At 37.7% G+C, this 23,624-nt stretch overlaps 1 protein-coding gene across 4 annotated transcripts in view; it reads right to left on the bottom strand.

Annotated features, from left to right (window-relative positions):
* LOC131160496 (S-adenosylmethionine carrier 1, chloroplastic/mitochondrial) overlaps positions 1-1,876 on the bottom strand; it is a 30,080-nt gene extending 28,204 nt beyond the window's left edge. The window contains exons 1-2 of one of the 4 annotated variants that reach the window (XM_058116256.1): positions 1,732-1,876; positions 825-901 (exon numbers count right to left, since the gene is read on the bottom strand). In XM_058116256.1, the coding sequence (XP_057972239.1) occupies positions 825-879 (55 nt within the window). In that variant the 5' untranslated portion in view covers positions 880-901; positions 1,732-1,876. Of the gene's footprint in view, positions 1-824; positions 904-1,731 lie in introns of those variants that run through there. The other 3 variants (XM_058116257.1, XM_058116258.1, XM_058116259.1) reach the window with 3 other exon arrangements.
* Between the last annotated feature and the right edge of the window lie 21,748 nt (positions 1,877-23,624).

Raw genomic sequence — 23,624 nt, 5'->3', positions numbered from 1 at the left:
TGAGTATCTGCCAGTGAAAGAACAGACAATTCACTCTTGACATGCTGGCAGCTTGGGGTAAAACATCCAACACATTAGGCAAGCAATGGGGATCTTCTCCAAAAACCCACCACCATAACTTCTTCAACTGCTCAAAGACTGAATAGATGTCCAGGGGTGTTGGGAATCATCAGGAAAGCTACAGACTGGGAGCAGAATATCAGTTGGCTTCATACCCTTAGGAACTGCCAAACTGACTGCAAACTAGCCCAGAATGCTACAATCTACCACACATGGAAAGCTAGAAAAGCTTGTAATATGACAACACTCCACTAAAAGCAGATGCCACGGTACATATGACTGTTTTTTATGTAAAACGCTGAAGTACTGAGACTAGAAGTTTGTTATCAACTCCATCCTGGCCTCCTTAATCAATTCAAATTTGAATTATTTCCCACTTAGTACTAATAAAATGCTGCTAACTTTGCAGAAAAAAAAAAAACAACCAGAAATATAAAACTAAATGAAATTTTTATTTAAATAAATTGTGCAAGTGAAAAACAGCAGCCTATATTTCCTCGATCAAAATATCAGAACTAATTGTAGCACGCAGCTGAAAGTGCTCATGTGCATGAGATAAACCAAAACTAATGACAATGCTTCTGCCTCCAAAAGTTCATCATTTATAGATATTCCGAATCACATTAACACGAGGAATAATATTTGCTTTTATTGTTTCAGCGCTCCTCATATGTAAATAAATATGGTGGGTACAAAAGACTTCAATGTTTTCATGAAAACTCATTATTTTCAGTCTAAATTTAGCAATAGCAGACATGGGTCACCTGAGGAAGTCATCAAAGACATTTTCGTATCAACAGCTGACGTAAAAGGACCCATCAAGGTCCCCCAAACTTCCTACCTACAAGATTAAATGAATTGCAAAGAAATTAATCAGCCCCACTTCGAGAATATCAAAATATAAAACTCGAACAGATACATTACATGCACGGCAGTATTAAAAATAAGTCCAATTACAAATGTAAACAAGAAAAAACACCAAATAGATTCGCAAATCTAGAAGTTTAATATTTGAAACCTTCTCTAGGCCCTAAACCTTAAATTATTAATCCTTAAAACTATGGAATTGTAATTCAAAACCCTAAACTATTCCACATCCTCTGAAAACAACTTATAAAGGACATAACACAGTGAAGTTTCTAAAGCATCAGAAAACCTTGTTTTTGGGTCTTGATTTCTCGGCTGAGATAGAGTAAAATTCAAACAGAAAAAGATACTGCTTATTTTCTCAGGCATAAGGTTGTTCTTGAAGGGTATCAGCCTGCCCAGAGTAGGACTTTGTGGGGTAGTATGTATACTAGCGCGACACTGAACGACAAAAGACACAATGACCGAGCACCTGCCGGCAAGTTGTACCAGGTCATCAAGAACCATACTTGAGGGGAGAGGAGAAAATTGAAGAGAGTGTGCATGTATGGGAAAAAGCAGAGCATGAGATAGACTGCCAGAGTGGGAAAAGCTCATTGCTCTGTTTCCATTCACAGATGAAACTGGACTGCCAATCACATTAACTCTCTCTCTCTCTCTCTCTCTCTTAGAATAACTGCGTAAATCGCATGATTTTTCTTGCTTCCCAAGCAAAAGAAGGCAAATCGTTGACACATTACGTCGATTTTGTTCTAAAATTTTGGTTTCGATAATAGATTAAAAGAAGAAGAAGGAGAAGAAGACCTCAGCGAATAGCAGCTAATGAGCAAGAGCAGAAGCGTCGACGGCGACAAGCGGCAGCGAGCGCGTCTGTGAGTGCGTATGTTCGCCCCAACGAACTCGCGCGACACGAGCAGGCAGGGCGCTTCTCCTTCCCCAAACGTCATCCATTACTTTAACTTTAAATTTAAAAATAATAATAATAATAATAATAATAATAAAATTAAATTAGTAATTAATGAATAGAGTTATGCTACAACCAACGGTGATATATGGGTATAGAGGCATAAGTGAGTTAAGTTTACTTGCAAGCTACTCAAATTCAACTTATTTCCTAACTCAACTCGATTCTATTTGAATTCGAGTTACTCGAAATTTTATCGAGTCAAATTCGAGCTTAATAATAGTAATCGAGTCGAATTTCGAGTCTAATCGGACTTCAAATTTTTATTATTTTTATATTATATATCATATTATAAATATTTTATAAATATATTTAAAATAATATATACATGATATATATTTATACATATATTTAATACTAATTAATAATCGAGTCGAGCTTGAGTTTATGAACTTATAGTCAAGTTGAGTTCGAGTTTAACAATTATGAAATCAATCGAGTTCGAGTCAAGTTTTGAACTCAAAATTTTTTAGTTGAGTCACGTTCCAGTATTTTACTACGTCGACTCGACTCAAATATATATATCTACTCGGGCCCACATTGTAGGCCTTCACTAGGTACAACAGCATGGCCCATATCATCACGAACCCATGGCACTAAGCATTTTCCTAATGAATAATATTATGTATCTATATTTATTAGCAAATATGCCTATAATTTAGTATAGATTTAATAAATTATAGGGAAAATTACCTATAAACTATTGTGATTTAACCAAAAAACACTTACGACCCATTTAGTTATAGACAATATTTTTAATTTTCTAAAACATTATAAAAAAAATTTCTTATTTTTAAATTTTTCAATATTTGTATTTGTTGCCACCAAAATTTAGTATGATTAACTAGATCGATCACAATTTCAACCACCTGTGAGGAATGAAGAAAATAGACTTGGAAAACTCAAAGTGTACTCGAGGGATTACTCCAATGTGTAAGTCAAGGAAATTGGAATGAAATGATGTGATAAAAGTTAGGAAATTTATAGAAAGTAAGATGTCTTACTCCCCCATGCAATCCCTTTCAGAGGAGTGTAGACTCTGTAAAATAACAACACCAAGATCTGTTTTGAAGAAACGATTGAAGAGATAATACAAAGTTTTATTACAACACTCAAATTACAACAAATTGTCCAACCATGCACTCACTAAATGAGCTTCAATGGCAAAATGACAATAAATAGAAAAACATAAGAGGACACAACTTACAGTTGAGATATGTGTTTTCCTCCGATGGGGGGGGGGTCTTATTTATAGCTGATGGACTGTGGAAAAATCCCATGGGTGGCTCACCTACCACAGCCATCACTCACACTGGTGGCCGTCATTCACCAATTGTGGCTGTCGTTCACACTGGTAGTCGTCGCTCACATACCGTGCCCACCGTTCACACTAGATGGGACATACCATCCCGAACCCCGCCGTTTGGGGGGCATTGCCCCCATACTCCCTACCAATGGCGCTGCCCCCAGACCCCCGTGTCGAAGAGGAACGTCTTTTGTCTTCATAGTACCATTGAGGTCTACCACTTCGACCTCATCTGGGTCATACGTCAGATAAGTGTGTCAATCAACTCGTGGGAGGTGGGCATTGCACACATATATACCAATGGGCTCTCCCTTATTGACTCCTCGTTTATAAAGAATCATTAAGATCATGGGAGGTTGTTAGCTTTGGTGCAATCCCAAGAGAGGGGTATTGGTATTTAAAAATTTTATCCCCTAGGCCAATCCATTAACAACAGTATTGCACAAGCCTAAGGTCAAACTAGTGCATGTAAAATAAATCAATGTAAATATACAACGGAATTTAAAATGCAATAGAAATCTAACCAAGCATGCACAATAAAGCAGTAAAGGAGACGACACCTAGAAATATTATCGAGGTTCGGCCGAAATGCCTACATCCTCGCCTTGGCTAACAAACACAAGAAGTGCCACTATAGGCTCACTTAACGGGTGGAGCGACACCTAAACAATTAGGTCAATTAGCACAGGCCTGACCTCAACCTTTACAACCATGTCAATTAACACAAGGCTGACCTCAACCTTTACACAATCCTTATCGGCCTGGATTACCGCCCCTCAGGCCACGTCTGGAAATACAACAATATTCACTCAATCAAATGGTACAGTGATCTTACTTTCATGTAAAACAGATATGTACCCAATACGCACAAGTAATAATCAATTCACACCAAACATATAGGAACTGTAAGCTCAGTGGTGTATGTGTGCAATCTACACTCAATATAATGATTTTATCTAATCAAGCACAAGAGTGTTCAAGCAAACTAATCTTTGAAAGCAAAGTATATAAAATCTCAATATCAGCTTAGTGTTTCAAAGATGCTAGCAATAATTATTCAAATGAATTCAAAAATATTTTCTCAAAATGTATTTAACGCAAGAGTTGTTTGAAATCTAACTTTGTAAAACATTTTGCACACACAAAGCAAATAAAGCTTTAAGGAATCTTGCAATGACAATGCTAAGATCCTTAAGCTACTGAGTTTTTCCCAGCACAAGATTTATCAAGTAAAATCTATGGGATAACTCTTTGCTTAACTCCCAAAAATCAATATCAAATAAACAACCAAGCAAATGAGAGTATGAGCAAACTATAATAATCAACAACACAATATAACACTCTCACAAGGATAGGATGTATCAAAGGAATGAAGGTTTGGGAGTATATGAAGTGGAATAGGCAAAAATAGGATTTTGAGATTGAGAGGATTTTTCACTAATTGTATTGTTAATCTTATGCTAATTATTCCAAATAAGGGGATATATATAGACTTCCCTTGAATTATAACTGTTAAGGACATGCTTGGAATAATTAGAAATTTTTTAATATTATTTAATTATTTTAACCCTGTTTTAGTGAGTTAACTGCGGTAAAAAATTCAGACCAATCCGAGAGCGTCGGTCGACTAGGACAAGTTTGGTCGACCTAGGCCTCGGGTCACTCAAACCCACCCGTTTAAAAAGGGTCCGGTTTTAAAGAAGTAGACCCGTTTAATAATAGGGCGGGTCACGGGTTGACCCGTTTATAAACAGGTTAACCGGGTTCAGGCGGATCACCCGTCGGGTGACCCGTTAATTTGGATCCTTTATATTATTTGCATTCGTCATCACTCACTCTGTCCAACCCTAAAAAAAAACCCCTAATCTCTTCTATCCTTCAGGCTTCTCTCGCTCTCCTCTGGCGGCCTTCGGTGCTTCACTCTCCTCTGGATTTTACCCTTCGGTGCTTCACTCTCCTTTGGCTCCCAGCCTCTCGACTTTCAGCCTCTCACTCTCTCAGCCTCTCATCTCGGTCCTCTCCTCTCGGTTCTAGCAGCCCAGTCGCACGCCATCGTCGTTGCCCACACCACACGCCATCGCCGTCACCTACGCTGCACGCCGTCGCCGTCGCCGTTGCCCACGCCACACACTGTCTGCCTATCCAGCTCGCCCTCCTCCCTCTCACTCTCAGTCTTCCTAGTTCCTAAGTCCCTCTCAGCTCACGATCTCGATTCTCCCTCTCACTCTGAGTTCCGCGTGACGACATCAACGGTCAATCTCCCTCTCTTAGATCTCTCAGGCAATCAAACCCCGACGATCTGCGATTCTGCATCTTTCTTTTCACATTTCACCTTTTTTTTTTAGATTCAATAAATAAAATAAGTGTTTTTAAAAATAAATTTTAAAATTTAAAATTAAAATATATAATTATTTATTAAACGGTTGACCCGAGACCCACCCGTTTATTAAACGGGCGGGTTAGGGTTGGCATGTGTATGATCCATTTAACATTAACCCGTTTATGACCCAACCCGTTTATGACCCGACCCATTAACGACCCGCCCGAACCCGGCCCGCCCACCCATTTTGCCACCCCTAGGTAGACCCAAGTTCTTGGGGTTCGGTCGACTGGGCAAGAAATGCACTGTGGTCTAAGTCGATCGGACGTATATGTTCAAAGGCGATTTTCCTATTCTTGCGAGGTTCAATCGACCAAGGTCAATTTGAACTGAGCCGGTGGGTCGACCAGACCGTTGAGTTCCCACACGTGGGAACTCGGTCGACCAGGTTGGTGGTATTCAAAAATCACTCGGTCGACCTAGAGGTCAATAAAGTTGACCTTAGGGGTGTTTGGTCGACCGGGGCCAAATGAACAATAGGAGTTCAGTCGACCGGGCGTGATCAACCAGTTGACCCTGTCTAGGTTCGGTCGACTGAGGGCAAAATGAACGTGAGGTTTTGGTCGACCGAATGTGCATATTTTGTGCATTTTGGTTCTATTTTAAGCATTCAATCACCCATTTCCAATGATCATTCATATACGTGCATGAGTGAGTGTCTTAGGGTCATTTCTAGGTCCTTTTGAAGGCACCAAAAAAATCCGATGTTGGTTGACCGAACCCTTCGGTCTTTCTATGATCATTTGATTTTCAGGAGATGTATAGAGACCTAGAGTCATTCTATGGTCTTTAAGCTTTGTAGTTCTACATGCATGATATGCACCAATTATTATAGACCATTCTTACTTAAATATTACAAACCCAAAATGATAAATATAAATTATAACATAAAACAATCTTTAGGGTCTTTGTCTTCTTCAGGTCCATGTGTGTGCACCATATGATACTTCCGATTGGCCCTGCACACAAACACATTAACCATTAAATATCAGAGTATTTGTCATAATCAAAACAGGATATGACCAATAAGGTCAACAGAGGTTACATTTTGACTTGGGGATATTTATAAATAGGAATTGAATGTAATAGTCTCCACATTAATTGTAATTAATTGGTGCCTTTTAAGACTTGAGTTGTAATGTTTGCTCTTCATTCTCTACAGGGTCAATGTTTTAATTTTGCATAATATCAATTGTCACCCCACTCTTGAGTCATGGAATTACTTTTCTAGCTTGGGAGTAGCATATCTTTCACATCGGATTGTGATTTCAGTTTCAACTTGGTTTCTAGGCAAGTTGTCAAGTCATATTATCTCAACCTAAGTCATTCAAGAAAAATTGAACCATCGAGCTGAATTTATGACGATTGATCCATCGAGCAGTTATTTAAAAAAAAAATTAGTTGTCGAGTCGTTCTTCAAGAATTTTTGTTTTTCTTAAAAGTCATCAAGTTGTTCTTCAACCAAACGAAGCTGCCAACTCGATCTTAAGAATAATCGAATTGGTTCTCTCACTTTGTTAGTTCCATATGAGCCAATTTATAAGGATCAAACAGATTTGGTCCACTCATCGGCTCCATTCAAGGCCAATTCAAGAAAATCGTGTCAGTTGGCTCACTTATTGGCTTCATTTGAGCTGATTGAAGGAAGATCAAACTGATTGACTTTCTTGGCTCCATTCCAATCGATTGAAGGATAGTAGGTCGATTGGCTTACTTGCTTGGCTCCATCTGAGCCAATAGAACCGAACCAATTGACTCACTTGCTTGGCTTCATTTGAGCCAATTGAAGGAAGACCAAGTTGATTGAATTACTTGCTAGCTCCATCTAAGCTAGGTGGCTTAATGTTTAGCTCCATCCTAGTCATTTTTTTGCTCTTTGAGTCTCTTTCCTAAGGCAATGAAATACCCTGTATTTTTTTGAGCGACTTTTGGCCAAGTAGCTTCTTATCGAGATATTTATTGATTATGGGTGGTGCTCCTCATTTAGGTTGTTTTTTGGTGACTAAAGCTCACCTCTAAGTGCCCTATGAGAGCTCATCAAGTAGGCATTGAACCTTATGAGCAATGCTCATTATTTCGACACTGGGCCTCGTGAGCAGTGCTCACCTATTGGACCATTTCTTAGTAAGTAGGGTTCATCTTTTAGTGTCTCATTAACAATGCTCATCAAATGAGCATTGAGCTTTATGAGTAGTGCTCTTTAGTTGGGCCATTTTTTGTGGGCAAAGCTCACCTCTTTGTGCCTCATAAACAGAGCTCAACAAATGGGCATGGGGCCTCAAAAGTAGTTATCATCCCTTAGGTTATTTCTTGGTGAATAGATTTTACCTTTTTGTGCCTCTTAAGCAAAGCTCATCAAATGGGCACAAGGTCTTAAAAGCAATGTCCGTCAATTGGGTCATTTTAGTCTAGATGGCTTACTTTTATTAGATGGATTTCCTACATTTTTTTGTAGTTCGTAAGATACCACGTGGTCTGTGCCAATATTTTGTTTCCTTCTTCTTGCCTTGACCTTTTCTATGAGTAGCTTGTTGTTTGTGGAATGGCTCTTATACTTTGAATTTCATAAACAAAGAAGGAAGAAAAACATAAAGGGGCAACACAATAGGGACTCATCGACGAGTACGCTGTGCTCGTCCACGAGTAGATCCCAAAAGCAAAAAAATTTCAGAGTTCTGGAGATACCAAGAGAAGAAAATGGGCTTGTCAACAAATGCCCTATTCTCGTCAACGAGTGTCCTTATCTAAATCGTCAACGAATTCCTGTACTCGACAACGAGTGTGCCTGGGCTATGAGTAGTTTTTTGAATTTTGAATTTGAACATTGGGGTGGTTGGGTAATTGGGGGAAAACCTCTGAGGGACTGTTATATATGTCATTCTGGGCATGTATTAACAATGTGTGTGATTATTTGAGAAGTGTATTGTGCACTTTGAGATTTCCTTAGTAGAATTCTCGTGCCATTACTTCCGTGCATGTAGGCTTTGCCGAACCACATAAATCTTGTTGTTGTTCTTGTTGTTTATCATTTTCTGGTTGGGTTTCATTTACTTGTTGTATTTACTGTTGTTATGGCATCAGGATCATCTTCTATAAGATTTGACATCGTCAAATTTGGTGGAACTGGGAACTTTGGTTTATGGCAGAGAAGTGTGAAAGACATTCTTGTAGAACAAGGAATGGGAAAGGCATTACTTGGTGTTCAACCGAATGGAATGAATGAGGCAACATGGGGAGATTTGCAAGCAAAGGACGCTTCTGCAATACGCTTGTGTTTGGCCAACGAAGTACTCTATCGAGTGATGGAGAAGGATTCTCTAATGGCTATATGGTGAAAGTTAGAGAGTCGGTACATGTCCAAATCTCTCAATAATAAACTTTTTCTCAAGCAACGTTTGCATTGGCTTAAGATGGTTAAAGGATTAAACTTAGATCAACATATTAATGCTTTCAATCAAATTATTAGTGATTTGATGAGAGTTGATGTTAAGTTTGATGAGAATGACAAAGCTTTGATGTTGTTAAACTCTTTGCCCTCAACTCATACCTATGAAAATCTTGTGACTACTCTTACATGGGGAAAAGATGGAATTGGTGTATTCCCAAGAGGGGGGTGAATTGGGTAATTAAAACTTCCTAGGTTGATTTCAGTTCCACAAGCAGTATTTCGCAACCTAGGGTCTATCTATGCAATCCCAAATGCACAGATAAATATAAAGTGCGGAAATTAAGTCATGCGCAACATTCACAGACTATTGAAAGTAACATACACGTGTAGTAAATAAATTACAGAAATATAATTTGCACACACGATATGTTATCGGGGTTTGGCAAATACTGCCTACATCCCCGCCTCAAGCTCACAAGTAAGAGGATTCCACTAAAGGCTCACTTAACGAGTGGAGCAGCACCTAATACAATACCTTAACATAATGGTGCACCTAACTTTCCTAACCGGGTTTAAGCCAATCTGGGACTTTTACTAGGACAAGTCTTCCTCTTCAGGCCTATGCCTTAAATACAACAAATAATAAAATTTATATACAACCAAATATGCTTCTTACACTAAGCAGATGTGTACCAATATGCTCAAACAAATAACGCACTCACATATGATAAGATATTAAGCTCAAGTGAGATTTTGTTAACCAATGTGTTAACTCTCAACAGAATGTATATATCAATGTATGTATGTGAGAGTGAGGCTTTTGATGTCAAGTCAATATGCTTGTAATGTTATTAATCACAAGCTCTTTATCACCCTAACTAAATATTACAATAATGTTTTTCAAATGTAAAGCACACAAGATAATAGGGTTTAAGCTTGCTAAAGATATTAATGTGAAAGCACAAAGTAAGCTTATGAATCTTGTAATGAGGATGCAAGATCTTAAGCCAAGTAATAGGTTTTCCCAATCAAATATTTATGAATGAAATATTATGAGAAAAACCTTAAGCAACTCTTCAAAAAATCAATGCACGATCAAATATGAATAAGGAAGAGTGTGAGCTTGTATAATGAGTATGCAAAAACAATCTCACTCAAAATAAATGACTAATGAATATAAGGAGTGGATTTTGGCAATGGATTTGAAGAGATATAGGAGTAAAAATGATTTTTGGCGAAAAAGATTTGTAGAGAAATTTGGCTAATCTCAAAACCCCAATCCTCTCTTAATTTTGCAAATGAAGGGGTATTTATAAAGTTGGGAAGAATTATAGTCATTGGGGACACACCAGGTATTTTGAAAAAATATTAAGTGAGTTTAATTAAAAAAAACTCAATTTAAACTCAATAAAAATTGGACAACCCGAGAGGATCAGTCGACCACTTTTGAGGTTCGGTCGACCAAGACATTTTTGAGTATTCGATCGACCAGACTTTAGGCGATTCTTGAACTCTGAGGTTCGGTCGACCAGATTTAATTTGGTTGATCGAACTTCATATACTTTGGTTGACCAAGTCCTTTTGAACCTAGAGGTTCAGTCAACCAGGGTGTTGGGATTTCCCACGTGTCTATTTGGTTGACCAGGGCGTTGTAGCACACTTTAAGGTCGGTCGACCGAAGGGTCAAACAATTGACCCTAGGAAAGTTTAATCAACCGAAGAGCTCTGTGCATTGGAGTTCGGTCAATCAAACATGCCAACACTATGCATTTCAGTCCTATTCCTTTTATGAAATTTTCCCTAATCACATGATACTTAATTTTAAGACAACAGGAGACTTTTTTCATGCAGATTTGTGGGTCTGATGGTTAGCCTAAGGCCTTTGAGCTTATTCTTTATCATGCATGACATGCAAATAATACAGTTCATTATTACAGACTCGAAATCTAAATACAATTACAATGAAAACAGAAATGTCTTTCATCTTCATGCTCTTCACTCAATAAAGTACGCCAGGTGAATGTATATAATCCGTCTTGGCCTCTATGCTCCCTGTCCCTTATGTGTGATCTTAATTAAAGACCTATGCACATGCTAACATAAGTCCACAGTGTTTCGTCAGCATCAAAATAGAGATCGGACTCACAAAGTCAACAATCTCCCCCTTTTTGATGATGACAAATACATATAAGCAAAATGGGTCCAGCCTGAAGAGGCTCCCCTTAAGAATATGCATATTGTAAATATAAACATCATAGAATAGCATATTCAGAAAAGAATACATAAGACATAAGCTAGTATCAATTGCATTTAGATATAAGGTGCATGCATACATTTTGCTCAAGAAAACCTCTCCCCATTTTGGCATCAGCAAAAGGGCTAAGCTAAGAAGGAAAACATTTAATGGCTTTAAAAAAAAAAAAACCAAGCTTGAGAAATATAGTTCCCCAAAAAAATTTCCCTGTTTAACACGCTCCCCCTTTTTGTTTTAAAATGATGGCATTGTGGCACGCAAGCAAGAAAGTTGGATGAGACACAAAGAAAAAATATTTCTTGCCACAAGAATGTGTGTATATATATATATATATATATATATATATATATATAAATGTATAGCTATATAAGAATATGTATGTCAAAGGTATTGGGGCAGTACTTGCTGAAAAAGACATTTTAGAATTATGCAAGCAAAAACTTTCTGGTATCTCATTTAGGCACACATGAAAATATGACCAGAAAGATTGATCCATAGTAATTAGCAATCACATGCAAGATCATATGGCAGACACAGGAGTTATGTGGGAACCATGAAGATATTTACCTCAAATATTCAAGAATAGTTCTGTTAAGGAAGCACATGCCACATGTAATTTCAAGATACATCTAAGCTGAAAATGTTGGTGAGCATAACATGATAGGAATTTTACGTTTAGATACTTCCCTTTTCAATTTGAATCATAGCTTAGATGGAGTGATCTGCTTACACTAGTTAAATATGAAATTCATTTAACATGCCAAGTATAATCAATTATCTGAGCTCCTCTAAAAGTTCGATGATTATGCCAGCATGAAGATTAAATATCATTTAAGTTTTCACTCATCCTTTCAAAATATTTTAACTTGTATTTTATCATAATCATCAGGGTACATGTTTTTATTTTGGGAAAAGTTTTTCAAAATTTTGGAAGCATGCTGTCTGTAAATTGGACATTTTCCCATGAAAACATGTACCTAAAAGATTCAAACAAGCATTTTATAACTCACTTTAAGCATGCGATAACCTATAATCATCTATTAGCATGCAATTTCACATCCACTACATCCGCCATGCAGGAGGCATTCAAAACTAAGCATGCAACAAGTAGCAATCAACAATCCATATAAATATGTCATCCATCAAAGAATATAATGAAAATACTAGAGAATAATAACAATATATATATATATATGACCGATGTATTTAAATGCTCCCATGATCATCTTATTATATACATTTATATATAATAACATGATCATGGGAGCATTTAAATACACCGGTCATAAACAACTAATGCTCCCCCTCAGGCAATAACTACCGATAAATGTAAATAACTACAAATGACCTAACTATTAGCAGAAAACAAAATGGATAATGGGTGAGAGTGTAGTGTAGTTAGTGAAAGAAAAGTAAAACAATGTAAGTTGTTTATAAATACAACCAAATAATAATGATGATAATTATAATAAAAGTTTCAGCTTCTGCAGGGTGCTCTCTAAGAGTCTATATGTCATCCCCATCATCAAAATCGTCTCCTCCATCTCAGGAAAAGTACATCTGCTCCTGATATCTATCATCGTGGAGCTCATGAATGCGGACATTCAGCTCATTGAAATTTACAGCCATGACCCTCTCCAACTCTTTGTACCTGTGCTCTAAAGATATCGAAAACTCTCTAAACTCATCATGAAGAGCAGTGTATTGTGCGTGGGATGACGAGGTCATATCAATCAGCCCCCTGATATTTGTCTGTATGGACTGAGTGATATGGGACTGAGAATCTATATACTGAGCAAATGAGTCTGCAAACCTAGCGATGGTTGCCATTAAGTCAGCATTCGTTAGCTGTGCAGGCTGTGGTGGCATCTCTTATGGAACCTCCTCCTGATCGAATGGTCTCCTAGCACTCGTGGGCAACCACATGTTGCCGACCAACTCATACCCCATCAACCTCAGGGTAACCAAGGAGAACATGTATGTGTTCCTCCTCCTCTTTAGCACGACGAGGTTAGATTGGGCAACTTCCATCGCTAGGAATAGCCTGTTTAAAATTCCCTCATAGGGCATAATGATCCTATGCCCAATAGTCCTAGCCATCATCCATCTTATCATCAAATTGGGAAAGTCAAGTTTCTTTCATGCGAATAGACACCACATAATAAAGCATTCGAGAAAAGAAACATGCACCCTAGATTCTTTCTTAGGCAGAATATTGTACGTAATCAGATGGTGTACTACCTTGCCCTCTAGGGTGAAGGATCTATAGTTTGGAGGGTGATTGGGGTTTGCAAGTGGGTCAGTCATAACTACATTTGCAAATGTCCCAATGGAAAACTCCTGTTCATTTATCCAGGAGGTCATTGAATTAAGGCACTCAAAATCACCCTGCTTTATGTCAAGAACATCCGACAAATACTTAGCATCGAATCTAATGTCGGTCTCCAAAACCCGTGAATAATATCCATCCTCATCAATTCCTAAATTGGCATAAAATAATCTTTAAAAAGTGGGATAGTGCCCACTGGGCTGATATGTGATAAGTGACTCCAACCCCTGAAATTGAAACATATCCATATTGTGGAAATGTTGTTCCATAAACGGAAGATCAAGGACCCTACCAAGTATTACCTCCTTAGGGAAAAACTCCCTCACGTATTTGATCCTAGCTTGCTCCAACAAAAACCAGTTGTCTTGAGCGTAGGCAATATCTTGGGCATCAACACGCTCATCTGGTCTGGCCATGGAGGATGATGGAAGGATTTTCGGTGCTAGTGTAAAGATTTAGGAGAAAGGCTAAGGAAACAGTGTAAAAACTCTTAATTTCAACGTGAAAATGAGTTTTTTTCACGTGGCACCTATATATAGGCCCGCAAGGTTCAGTCGACCAGGGGGAAGTTCAGTCAATCGGCGCTTCAAATTCTTCACAAACCATACATGTTCGCTCGACCGAAGCAAGGGTGGTCGATCGAAACTTGAAGTGGCGTTTCGGTTTCCGAGGATTGGTCGACTAAGACGATTTTGTTCTAAAATGGTTGGTTGATCGAAGGTCATTTAGTTTCGAGTTTGGTTGACCAGGGGTAGACGAAGTGCGTTCGATCAACTGAAGTTTGTTAGTTCAAAATGGATGGTTGACTGAAGGGTCAAAGTTAACCACACGGTTGACCGAAGGTGTTAGGTCTTTGTGGATGGTCGACCGAACTCCGTCAACTCTTCTATTTTCACTAGATTTTGACCTAAATCTTGCTTTAAGGGCAACATATGACTTTTTAACTTAGATGGGATCAATTTGGTGGATTTCTAAGGTTAACCACATCTCAAGCCATCGGTTATTACTACCCTACTATGGTTGATCCTATGATTCAAGGAGGAGTGATTATTCAGATTCAATTCTATCTTTTCCTTCCTTTTGTCCTAAGGAATAAGCTGTCATAATCATCTACATCATTTCCTTATCTAAGCCTCAGACACTTCTACATTTACTAGAAGATTTTATGTGACCTCTCTTTTTGTAATATAAGCAAGTATTATATGCTTATGAAGAATTTTTATTACATCTCCTATTTTCATTTGATGAGGCAGTTGAATAACTATGGGCATTATGAATCAAGCATGAACCCCTTTTAAAGTGATTTTTTTTTTATTCCAAAGGGTTTATCATCTCCCATTTCTCCCTCCTAACAGATTATTTCTAATATTTTCTTCAACTTTTTCTTCTCTAAGGTGGCATAATAATCTTTTAATTCCTCTAATTGTTTAGCCAACCTTTTGTTTTGATTTTTTATAAATATTTTATGATAAGACATTCCAACTAGAGACTTATGAATTTTAAATGAATCCTTTTCTAGTTGTCTATTCAAATATATGCTTTCATCATAAAAGCATTGCATGATTCAATACAAGATTTAATACAATAGTTTTCACATGAATCATTTGCAGCAATATCATACAGTTTGACAGATGATTCAACACACGATATGTTGCAATATTTCTCACGAGAATCATCACATCATCACTAATAGAATCAATAGATGATTCAGCATAAAATGTATCACATAATTTTGCACACGAATCATCATAACATGCATCATATGAATTATTGCACGAATCAGTAAAAGAGGCAAAGTCAGAATCATATACCTCATCGTCTACCAATGCAATTGAATCATAATTGACCACTACCTGATCATTTTGGCTTGGAACATTTGGAGTGGCAATCTCGTCTTTCTGGGTCACTCCATACTTTTTTTAAAGCTCAACCCAGATCTCCTATGCACTCTTATATGCCACAAAATCAAGAAAAATATCAGAATCTAAAGAGCAATACAATAAGTCGATGGCATGTGAATTTGCATGCATCAAACTATTTTCATTTTCTATTGGCATACAAATTCCTTTATCAATCACCATTGAGGCCTTCCAGTCCATAGATTTTATAAAAATGTTCATTCTAATTTTCCAGTGGGTGTAGTTAACACCACAAAACAATGGAGGACTAGAAGATGGTCGTCCCTCTCCCAATGGGGATACACTAATGAGAGCCATTGAGATCTTTTACAAAAGCTGTTAAGCCAAGTGCAATAATACTCTGATACCAATTGTTGGAATTGGTGTATTCCCAAGAGTAGGGGTGAATTGGGTATTTAAAACTTCCTAGTCAATTTCAGTTCCACAAGCAGTATTTCGCAACCTAGGGTCTGTCTATGCAATCTCAAATGCGCAGATAAATATAAAGTGCGAAAATTAAATCATGTGCAGCATTCACAGACTATTGAAAGTAACATACACGTGCAGTAAATAAATTACAGAAATATAAATTGCACACACGATATGTTATCGGAGTTCGGCCAATATTGCCTACATCCTCGCTTCAAGCTCACAAGCAAGAGGATTCCACTAAAGGCTCACTTAACCGGTGGAGCGACACCTAATACAACACCTTAATAGGATGGTGCACCTAGTTTTCCTAACCGGGTCTAAGCCAATCCGGGACTTTTACCAAGGCAAGTCTCCCTCTTCAGGCTCACGCTTGGAATACAACGAATAATAAAATTTGTGTACGACCAGATATGCTTCTTACACTAAGCAGATGTGTGTCAATATGTTCAACCAAATAATGCACTCACATATGATAGGCTTTAAGCTTAAGTGAGATTTTGTTAACCAATGTGTTAACTCTCAACAAGATGTATATCAATGTGTGTATGTGAGAGTGAGGCTTTTGATATCAAACCAATATGCTTGTAATGTGATTAATCACAATGTAACGACCCGAAAAATTTTAATTATTTAAAACAATAAGGAAGATAATAAACGAAATAGGGAAAAATAGAAGAAAAGGAAAAGGAATTTTTAAAAGAAAGGTCAACTAGAACTCGTCGACGAACCCACCAGTCTCGTCGACGAGCGTTCTTCGTTGACCCGTCAATAAGGATACATTTCCCATCGAAGAGGAGTTACTGAGAGAGTTTGAGAAATTCTGAAACTCATCGACGAACTCATAGCCTCTTCAACAAGTGTTCTTCATGGGATCATCGACGAGTCCCTGCTTATAAATAAAGTTTGCTTCATCTTTTTATGAGGACATCTTGCATAAGATCTCTCTCTCTCTCTCTTGAGAAAATGGTCTCTGTGCCTTCTCTATTCGAATCTGACTTGGATTCAACCCGGTTTGATGATTTAGAACCACCAGGAGGTTCGTAGGATTGTTCTTTGTAAAATTGCGGGAGCAGATCATTGATTTGGGGTTTTGGGGCACCATCCCAAAATCAGGGTAAGTGAGATATTTTGGAGTTTTCTTGTTAAATATAATTATATAGAGCCTACGAACTATTAAATGAGCATTTCTATGAGATTTGAGGGAGTTGGGAATTTTTTATTACAAGGTCTCGTTTCCCATTCGATCTAAGCAGGAACTTGAGGAGCATGTAAAGGGAAATACTTTATAACAACTTTTTATTAATTTTAAAGGCTAAATTTTGGGTATAATATTCTATATATTTAGGTATAATTTTTTGAACAGTGCAGGTATTGAAAATATTGTTTCTAATTATATACTATATTGGGAAAAAATCATGTGGCATGAAAACAACTTTGATAATTAAATGGTTGTGGGTGCTGCTTGATTTTGACTGATGTTCATTGATGCATACTGTTTGGGTTGCGAATTTTGTTTGGTTGTGATGTTGTTTGGATGATTAAATTCTGTGAATGGGAATGCATTGATGTGTTTGCCTATACTGGATGTGTATTTTTTATGGTTCATGTAAATTGCGATATAGCGTTGGCAGTGGTATGAGGAGGTCGTTATATTGTACTTGATATAAATATTATATAACGTTGGCAATAGTATGAGGAGGTCGTTATATGTGCGTTTATATTAGGGGGTAAAACATTGGCAATGGTATGAGGAGTTTGCTTTACCTATTTACCATGAATAGGGTGGTGTGTGTGGGTGTGATTGAGAAGCATGTGTTGTAACCTGTGTGTTTGATAGTTCTGTGTGGACCAGTACTATGTGGGCGTTGTATTCTATGTGGATATGGACCCTTTGTGAGTGAGAATGTGGAATGTGTAATTCCTGTGTGGATTTGTTTGTGATATGTGTGTACATGTGGAACTTTGTGAAATGATTAGCGTTGGTCACATATAACTTTAATTGCTTAAGTATTTATGGTAAAGTAGAATACTCCGCCCGAGGGCTTGCTGAGGAAGGCGAGTGCTCTGGTAAGTATCTATGGATACTAGAGTAGACGGAAGTCACTTGTATGAGCGAGTGACCTTCTCTATTCTCGAAAAATTTACCTGGATACATAACCCGATGGCTTACTAAGAAAGGTGAGTGCCCTGTTATTAGCATTAGAGCAGAGGGAATCTACTTGTATGGGCGGGTAGACTTCCCTATTCTTGGGAATTATTAGTAAAAATAATTATGTTAGTGTGTATGTGATTGGGTGACAGAGAAGTCAACAAGGATGTGATTAAGGATGCATTTTCTCAGCTACTATTAATAATGAATTACAATTGTATGTATATTTTGTAACTATATATTAATCATTTCAGCCACACACTATTGTAACTTATTTCTTCCTTACTGAGAGGTGTCTCACCCCAACGAATATTTAATCTTTTTAGGTCCTCCAGGTGATCGAGCTTAGTAAGCTCTAGGATGGGGTAGTTTTGTGAGTAACTAAAAAAATGGATATGTGTATAGATCGTGTTTAATGTTTTGTCCTAGTTTTGTAATATGGAATATGGTTATACCTTTTTATGGGTTTGCATATGTAAATATAGTACTCTGGTATTTTGTTCGAGGTTATTTAATTAATTTTGTTGCGTAAATAGTATAAGAGACGTATGATTGGTCTCATAACACTCCGGGCCCCATGTGGCGGGTTCGGGGCATTACACACAAGCTCTCTATCACCCTAACTAAATATCACAATATTGTTTTTCAAATGTAAAGCACACAAGATAAAAGGGTTTAGGCTTACTAAAGATTTTAATGTGAAAGCACAAAACAAGCTTATGAATCTTGTAATGAGGATGCAAGATCTTAAGCCAAGTAATAGGTTTTCCCAATCAAATATTTATAAATGAAATATTATAGGAAAAACCTTAAGCAACTCTCCAAAAAATAAATACATAATCAAATATGAATAAGGGAGAGTGTGAGCTTGTATAATGAGTATGTAAAAACAATATCACTCAAAATAAATGACTAATGAATATAAGGAGTGAGTTTTGGCAATGTATTTGAAGAGATATGGAAGTATAAATGATTTTTGGCGAAAAAGATTTTTAGAGAAATTTGGCTAATCTCAAAACCCTAATCCTTTTTTAATTTTGCAAATGAAGGTGTATTTATAGAGTTGGGAAGAATTATTGTCATTGGGGACATGCTAAGTATTTTGAAAAAATATTAAGTGAGTTTAATTAAAAATAACCTAATTTAAACTTGATAAAAAATGGACAACCGGAGATGATCAGTGGACCACTTTTGAGGTTCAGTCGACCAAGTTGCTTAGTTCAGTCGATGAGGACATTTTTGAATTGAATATTCGGTCGACCAGACTTGAGGCAATTCTTGAACTACGAGTGTCGGTCGACCAGATTCAGTTCGGTTGACTGAACTTCATATACTTCGGTCGACCAAGTCCTTTTGAACCTAGAGGTTTAGTCGACCAGGGCATTGGGATTTCCCAAGTGTTTGTTCGATCGACCAGGGCGTTGCTGCACACTTTAAGGTCAATCGACCGAAGGGGCAAACAATTGACCCTGGAATGGTTCGGTCAATTGAAGAGCTCTGTGCATTGGAGTTCGATCGACCGAACATGCCAACACTGTGCATTTCAGTCCTATTCCTTTTATAAATTTTCCTTAATCACATGATACTTAATTCTAAGACAATAAGGGACTTTTTCATGAAGATTTTTGGGTACTGTGGTCAACCTAAGGCCTTTGAGCTTATTTCATATCATGCATGGCATGCAAATAATACAGTCCATTATTACAAACCCGAAATCTAAATATAATTACAGTGAAAATAGAAATGTCTTCAGTCTTCATGCTCTTCGCTCAATGAAGTATGCCAAGTGAATGTATATAATTCGTCTTGGCCTCTATGCTCCATATCCCTTATGTGTGATCTCAATTGAAGACCTAAGCACATGCTAACATAAGTCCACAATGTTTTGTCAACATCAAAATAGAGATCGGACTCAGAAAGTCAACAATATCCCTTTTTTCGATGATGACAAACACGCATAAGCAAAATGGTTCTAGCCTAAAGAGGCCCCCCCCCTAAGAATATGCATATTGTAAAAATAAAAATAATAGAATAGCATATTCAGAAAAGAAGACATAAGACGTAATTTAGTATTGATTGCATTTAGATATAAGGCGCATGCATACATTTTGCTCCAGAAAACCTCTCCCCCTTTTGGCACCAGCGCTTCAAATTCTTCACAAACCGTACACATTCGGTAAACAGAAGCAAGGGTGGTCGACCAAAACTTAAAGTGACGTTTCGATTTCCGAGGATTGGTCGACCAAGATGATTTTGTTCTGAAATGGTTGGTTGACCGAAGGTCATTCGGTTTCGAGTTTGGTTGACCAGGGGGTAAACCGAAGTGCATTCAGTTGACCGAAGTGCATTCGGTCGACCGAAGTTTGTTAGTTCAAAATGGATGGTCGACCGAAGGGTCAAAGTTAACCACACGGTCGACCGAAGGTGTTAGGTCATGTGTGGATGGTTGACCAAACTCAGTTAACTCTTTTATTTTCACTAGATTTTGACCTAAATCTTGTTTTGAGAGCAACATATGACTTTTCAAATTTGGAGGATTTCTAAGCTTAACCACATCTCGAGCCATCGGTTATTACTACCCTACTATGGTTGATCCTATGATTCAAGGAGGAGTGATTATTCATTGACGTTTTGATTTCCGAGGATTGGTCAACCAAGAGGATTTTGTTCTAAAATGGTTGATCGATCGAAGGTCATTCGGTTTCGAGTTAGGTTGACCAGGGGGTAGACCATAGTGCGTTCGGTCGACCAAAGTTTGTTAATTCGAAATGGATGGTCGAACGAAGGGTCAAAGTCAACCACATGGTCGACCGAAGGTGTTAGGTCATTTGTGGATGGTTGATTGAACTCAGTCAACTCTTCTATTTTCATCAGATGAGACCATCTTATGGCATATGCGCCTTGGGCATATGGGGGAACACATCATGAAAGAACTACACAAGAAGAAATTGTTGAATGGCTCGAAATAATGTCAGCTGGAATTTTTCAGGATTTGTGTTCTTGAAAAACAGAATAGGGCAACGTTGAGATCAACTATACACAAGACAAAGGCATTTCTTGATTATGTGCATTCAGGTGTTTGGGGTCCGATTAGAGTTGCTTCAAAGGGTGGACATGTATATTATGTGAGTTTCATTGTTGATTACCCACGGAAGATCTGGGTTTACTTCATCGTCACAAATTAGATACGTTTGCCAAGTTTAAGATTTTGAAGGCTGAAGTGGAAAACCTGAGAGAGAGGAGAATCAAATACTTAAGGTCGGATAATGGGACCGAGTATGCTGATTCTCGGTTTATGGAGTTTTGTATGGAGTAGGGCATCAAGAGACACTTTACAATTTTCTGGACACCTCGACAAAATGGTGTGGCAAAACGGATGAACCAGACTCTTTTTTAAAGTGCTCGGAGTCTCATATTAAATGTAGAGCTACCAAAGAACTTCTGGGTTGAGGCAGTGAGTATGACTTGTTTTTTGATAAACCGATCACCAAGGGCGTCACTAGAGGGTAGAGTGGTAGAAGAGGTCTGGACGAGAAATGCAGTAGACTACTCCAGATTGAAACTATTCGGGTGTCTAGCCTATGTTCACGTGAGGAGAGGTCTAAGCTTGACCTAAAGTCTTGTTGTTGCATCTTTTGAGGATATTCAGAGGGTGTAAAGAGATATAAGCTATGGGACCTAATGGCAAATAAGGTGATGATTAGCACAGATGTAATCTTTGATGAGAAGGCTATGGTGAAGCATACTTAAGAGTGTGATGAACAGAAACAGGAGCCAGAAAGCTGGGGCAGTGATAAACATGTTGTGTGGGTGGAGTTGGAAGCTCAGGGCAACGACAATGATCATGGTCATATGGTTGTAGGGAGCTTTAGCTCGGGAAACCAGCAAGTCGACGATATTCCTATATGGAGATCCAGACGCACTATCAAATCTCCACCAAGGTATGGTTTTCAAGAGTTAGTATCTTATGCTTTTTTTACTAGTTGCAATGATCCAACTACATTTCAAGAGGTAGTGCATTGTCAGGAGAAAGATAGGTGGATGGGTGCGATGATTGAGGAGATGAAATCATTACATAAGAACCAAACTTGGGATTTGGTGGAGCTTATAGATGGGAAGAGACTAATAGGTTGCAAATGGGTATATAGGAAGAAAGAAGCAATTTCAAAAAAGGAATGAGAGAAATTCAAGGCACGGTTGGTGGCAAAAAGATACTCAAAGAAGAAAGGGATAAATTATGATGAGATCTTTTCTCCAGTAGTTCTATATACTCCTATCAGAATTATGTTGGGGTTGGTAGCCCATTATGATTTTCATTTGGAACAAATGGATGTGAAGACAACGTTTCTTCATGGTGACTTGGAGGAACAAATCTACATGGTACAGCCGAAGGGTTCATTGAACCAGGAAAAGAAAATTTAGTTTGTAGGTTGAAGAAATCTCTTTATAGGTTGAATTAGTCTCCAAGGTAGTGGTATAAACAGTTTGATTCTTACATGATCAAGATTGGCTACAAGAGGTGAGAGTATGACTGCTGTGTATATGTGAACAAGCTTAAGTCACCTCTTGTTACAAGAGGTGTGACTTAACTGAGGTGAAAAAGTTAAAGGACCTATTGAATCTATGAATCCAATCTTATTTTGATAATGAAAAATCACTTGGTACTTGATTTATGCATTGAGAATGTGAGCAGGAACATTACTTGGCATGCACGGAAGGTGATCAAGTCATGGAAGCCACATGGACGAAAGCATATATATATATAACCTGGCACAATCTAGGGAACTAAAAGAGTAGAAGAATGAAGATGTAAGCGTCAAGCTTAAGATCTTCATAGGAATGAGTATTTAGAATTGATGTATGTGCATATTTTATATGATATAACTAGAAGCTCAAAATATACCCTACACATGCATCTCATGAAAACCTTCTAGGGTTAAACATGGACTTAGAAAACTTATTTTGAAACCCTAAAAAATGTTTTATAAAAGATTAAAGCAAGAGAGCTTAATGATTTTGAAAACTAAACTGAAAATTCCGAAATTTGTCTGCCTATACGACTGAGGAGTACCCTCAAAAGTCTGAAGATACAACCTTATACGGCTGAAGTTTTACTTCAGACGTCTAAAGAATTTCCTCAGAAGACTGAAGAATTAGTTCAGTGATCTGAAAAATTAATTTTGAAACATAGAACAAGCAAAACACTTTCAAACGTTTGAACTTTCAGTTCAGTCGTCTGAACTGGGATTTCAAAACAATGAACCCATAGTTTAGTCGTCTCACCCTGTGTTTAGACTATATTTTTCAGTGCTTTAAGGAACATCAGACGTCTGAACCCGAATGCTCAGTCGTCTGAACCTGCGGGAACTTTAAAAATCTGAACTTTTACAAGAAAACACGCGAGTTATTCACTTGATCAAATTGATCCAATGGTCAGGACTTATCCTAAGGCCGAGATTACATATATAAACAACCTCTAAACCCTAGTGCCTCACTTTTGACATATGATTGGGAGCCTTGAACGTATACACAACTCTAAAAAGCATTGAACACTTCGCTAAGCTCTTGACTGCAATTTTAAAGCGTTTACTACATCT

This window comes from Malania oleifera, chromosome 7, assembly GCF_029873635.1.
Source record: "Malania oleifera isolate guangnan ecotype guangnan chromosome 7, ASM2987363v1, whole genome shotgun sequence".
NCBI classification, from domain to species: domain Eukaryota; kingdom Viridiplantae; phylum Streptophyta; class Magnoliopsida; order Santalales; family Ximeniaceae; genus Malania; species Malania oleifera.
Note: the sequence above shows the minus strand (reverse complement) of the source record. Positions and strands in the feature narration are given on the sequence as shown.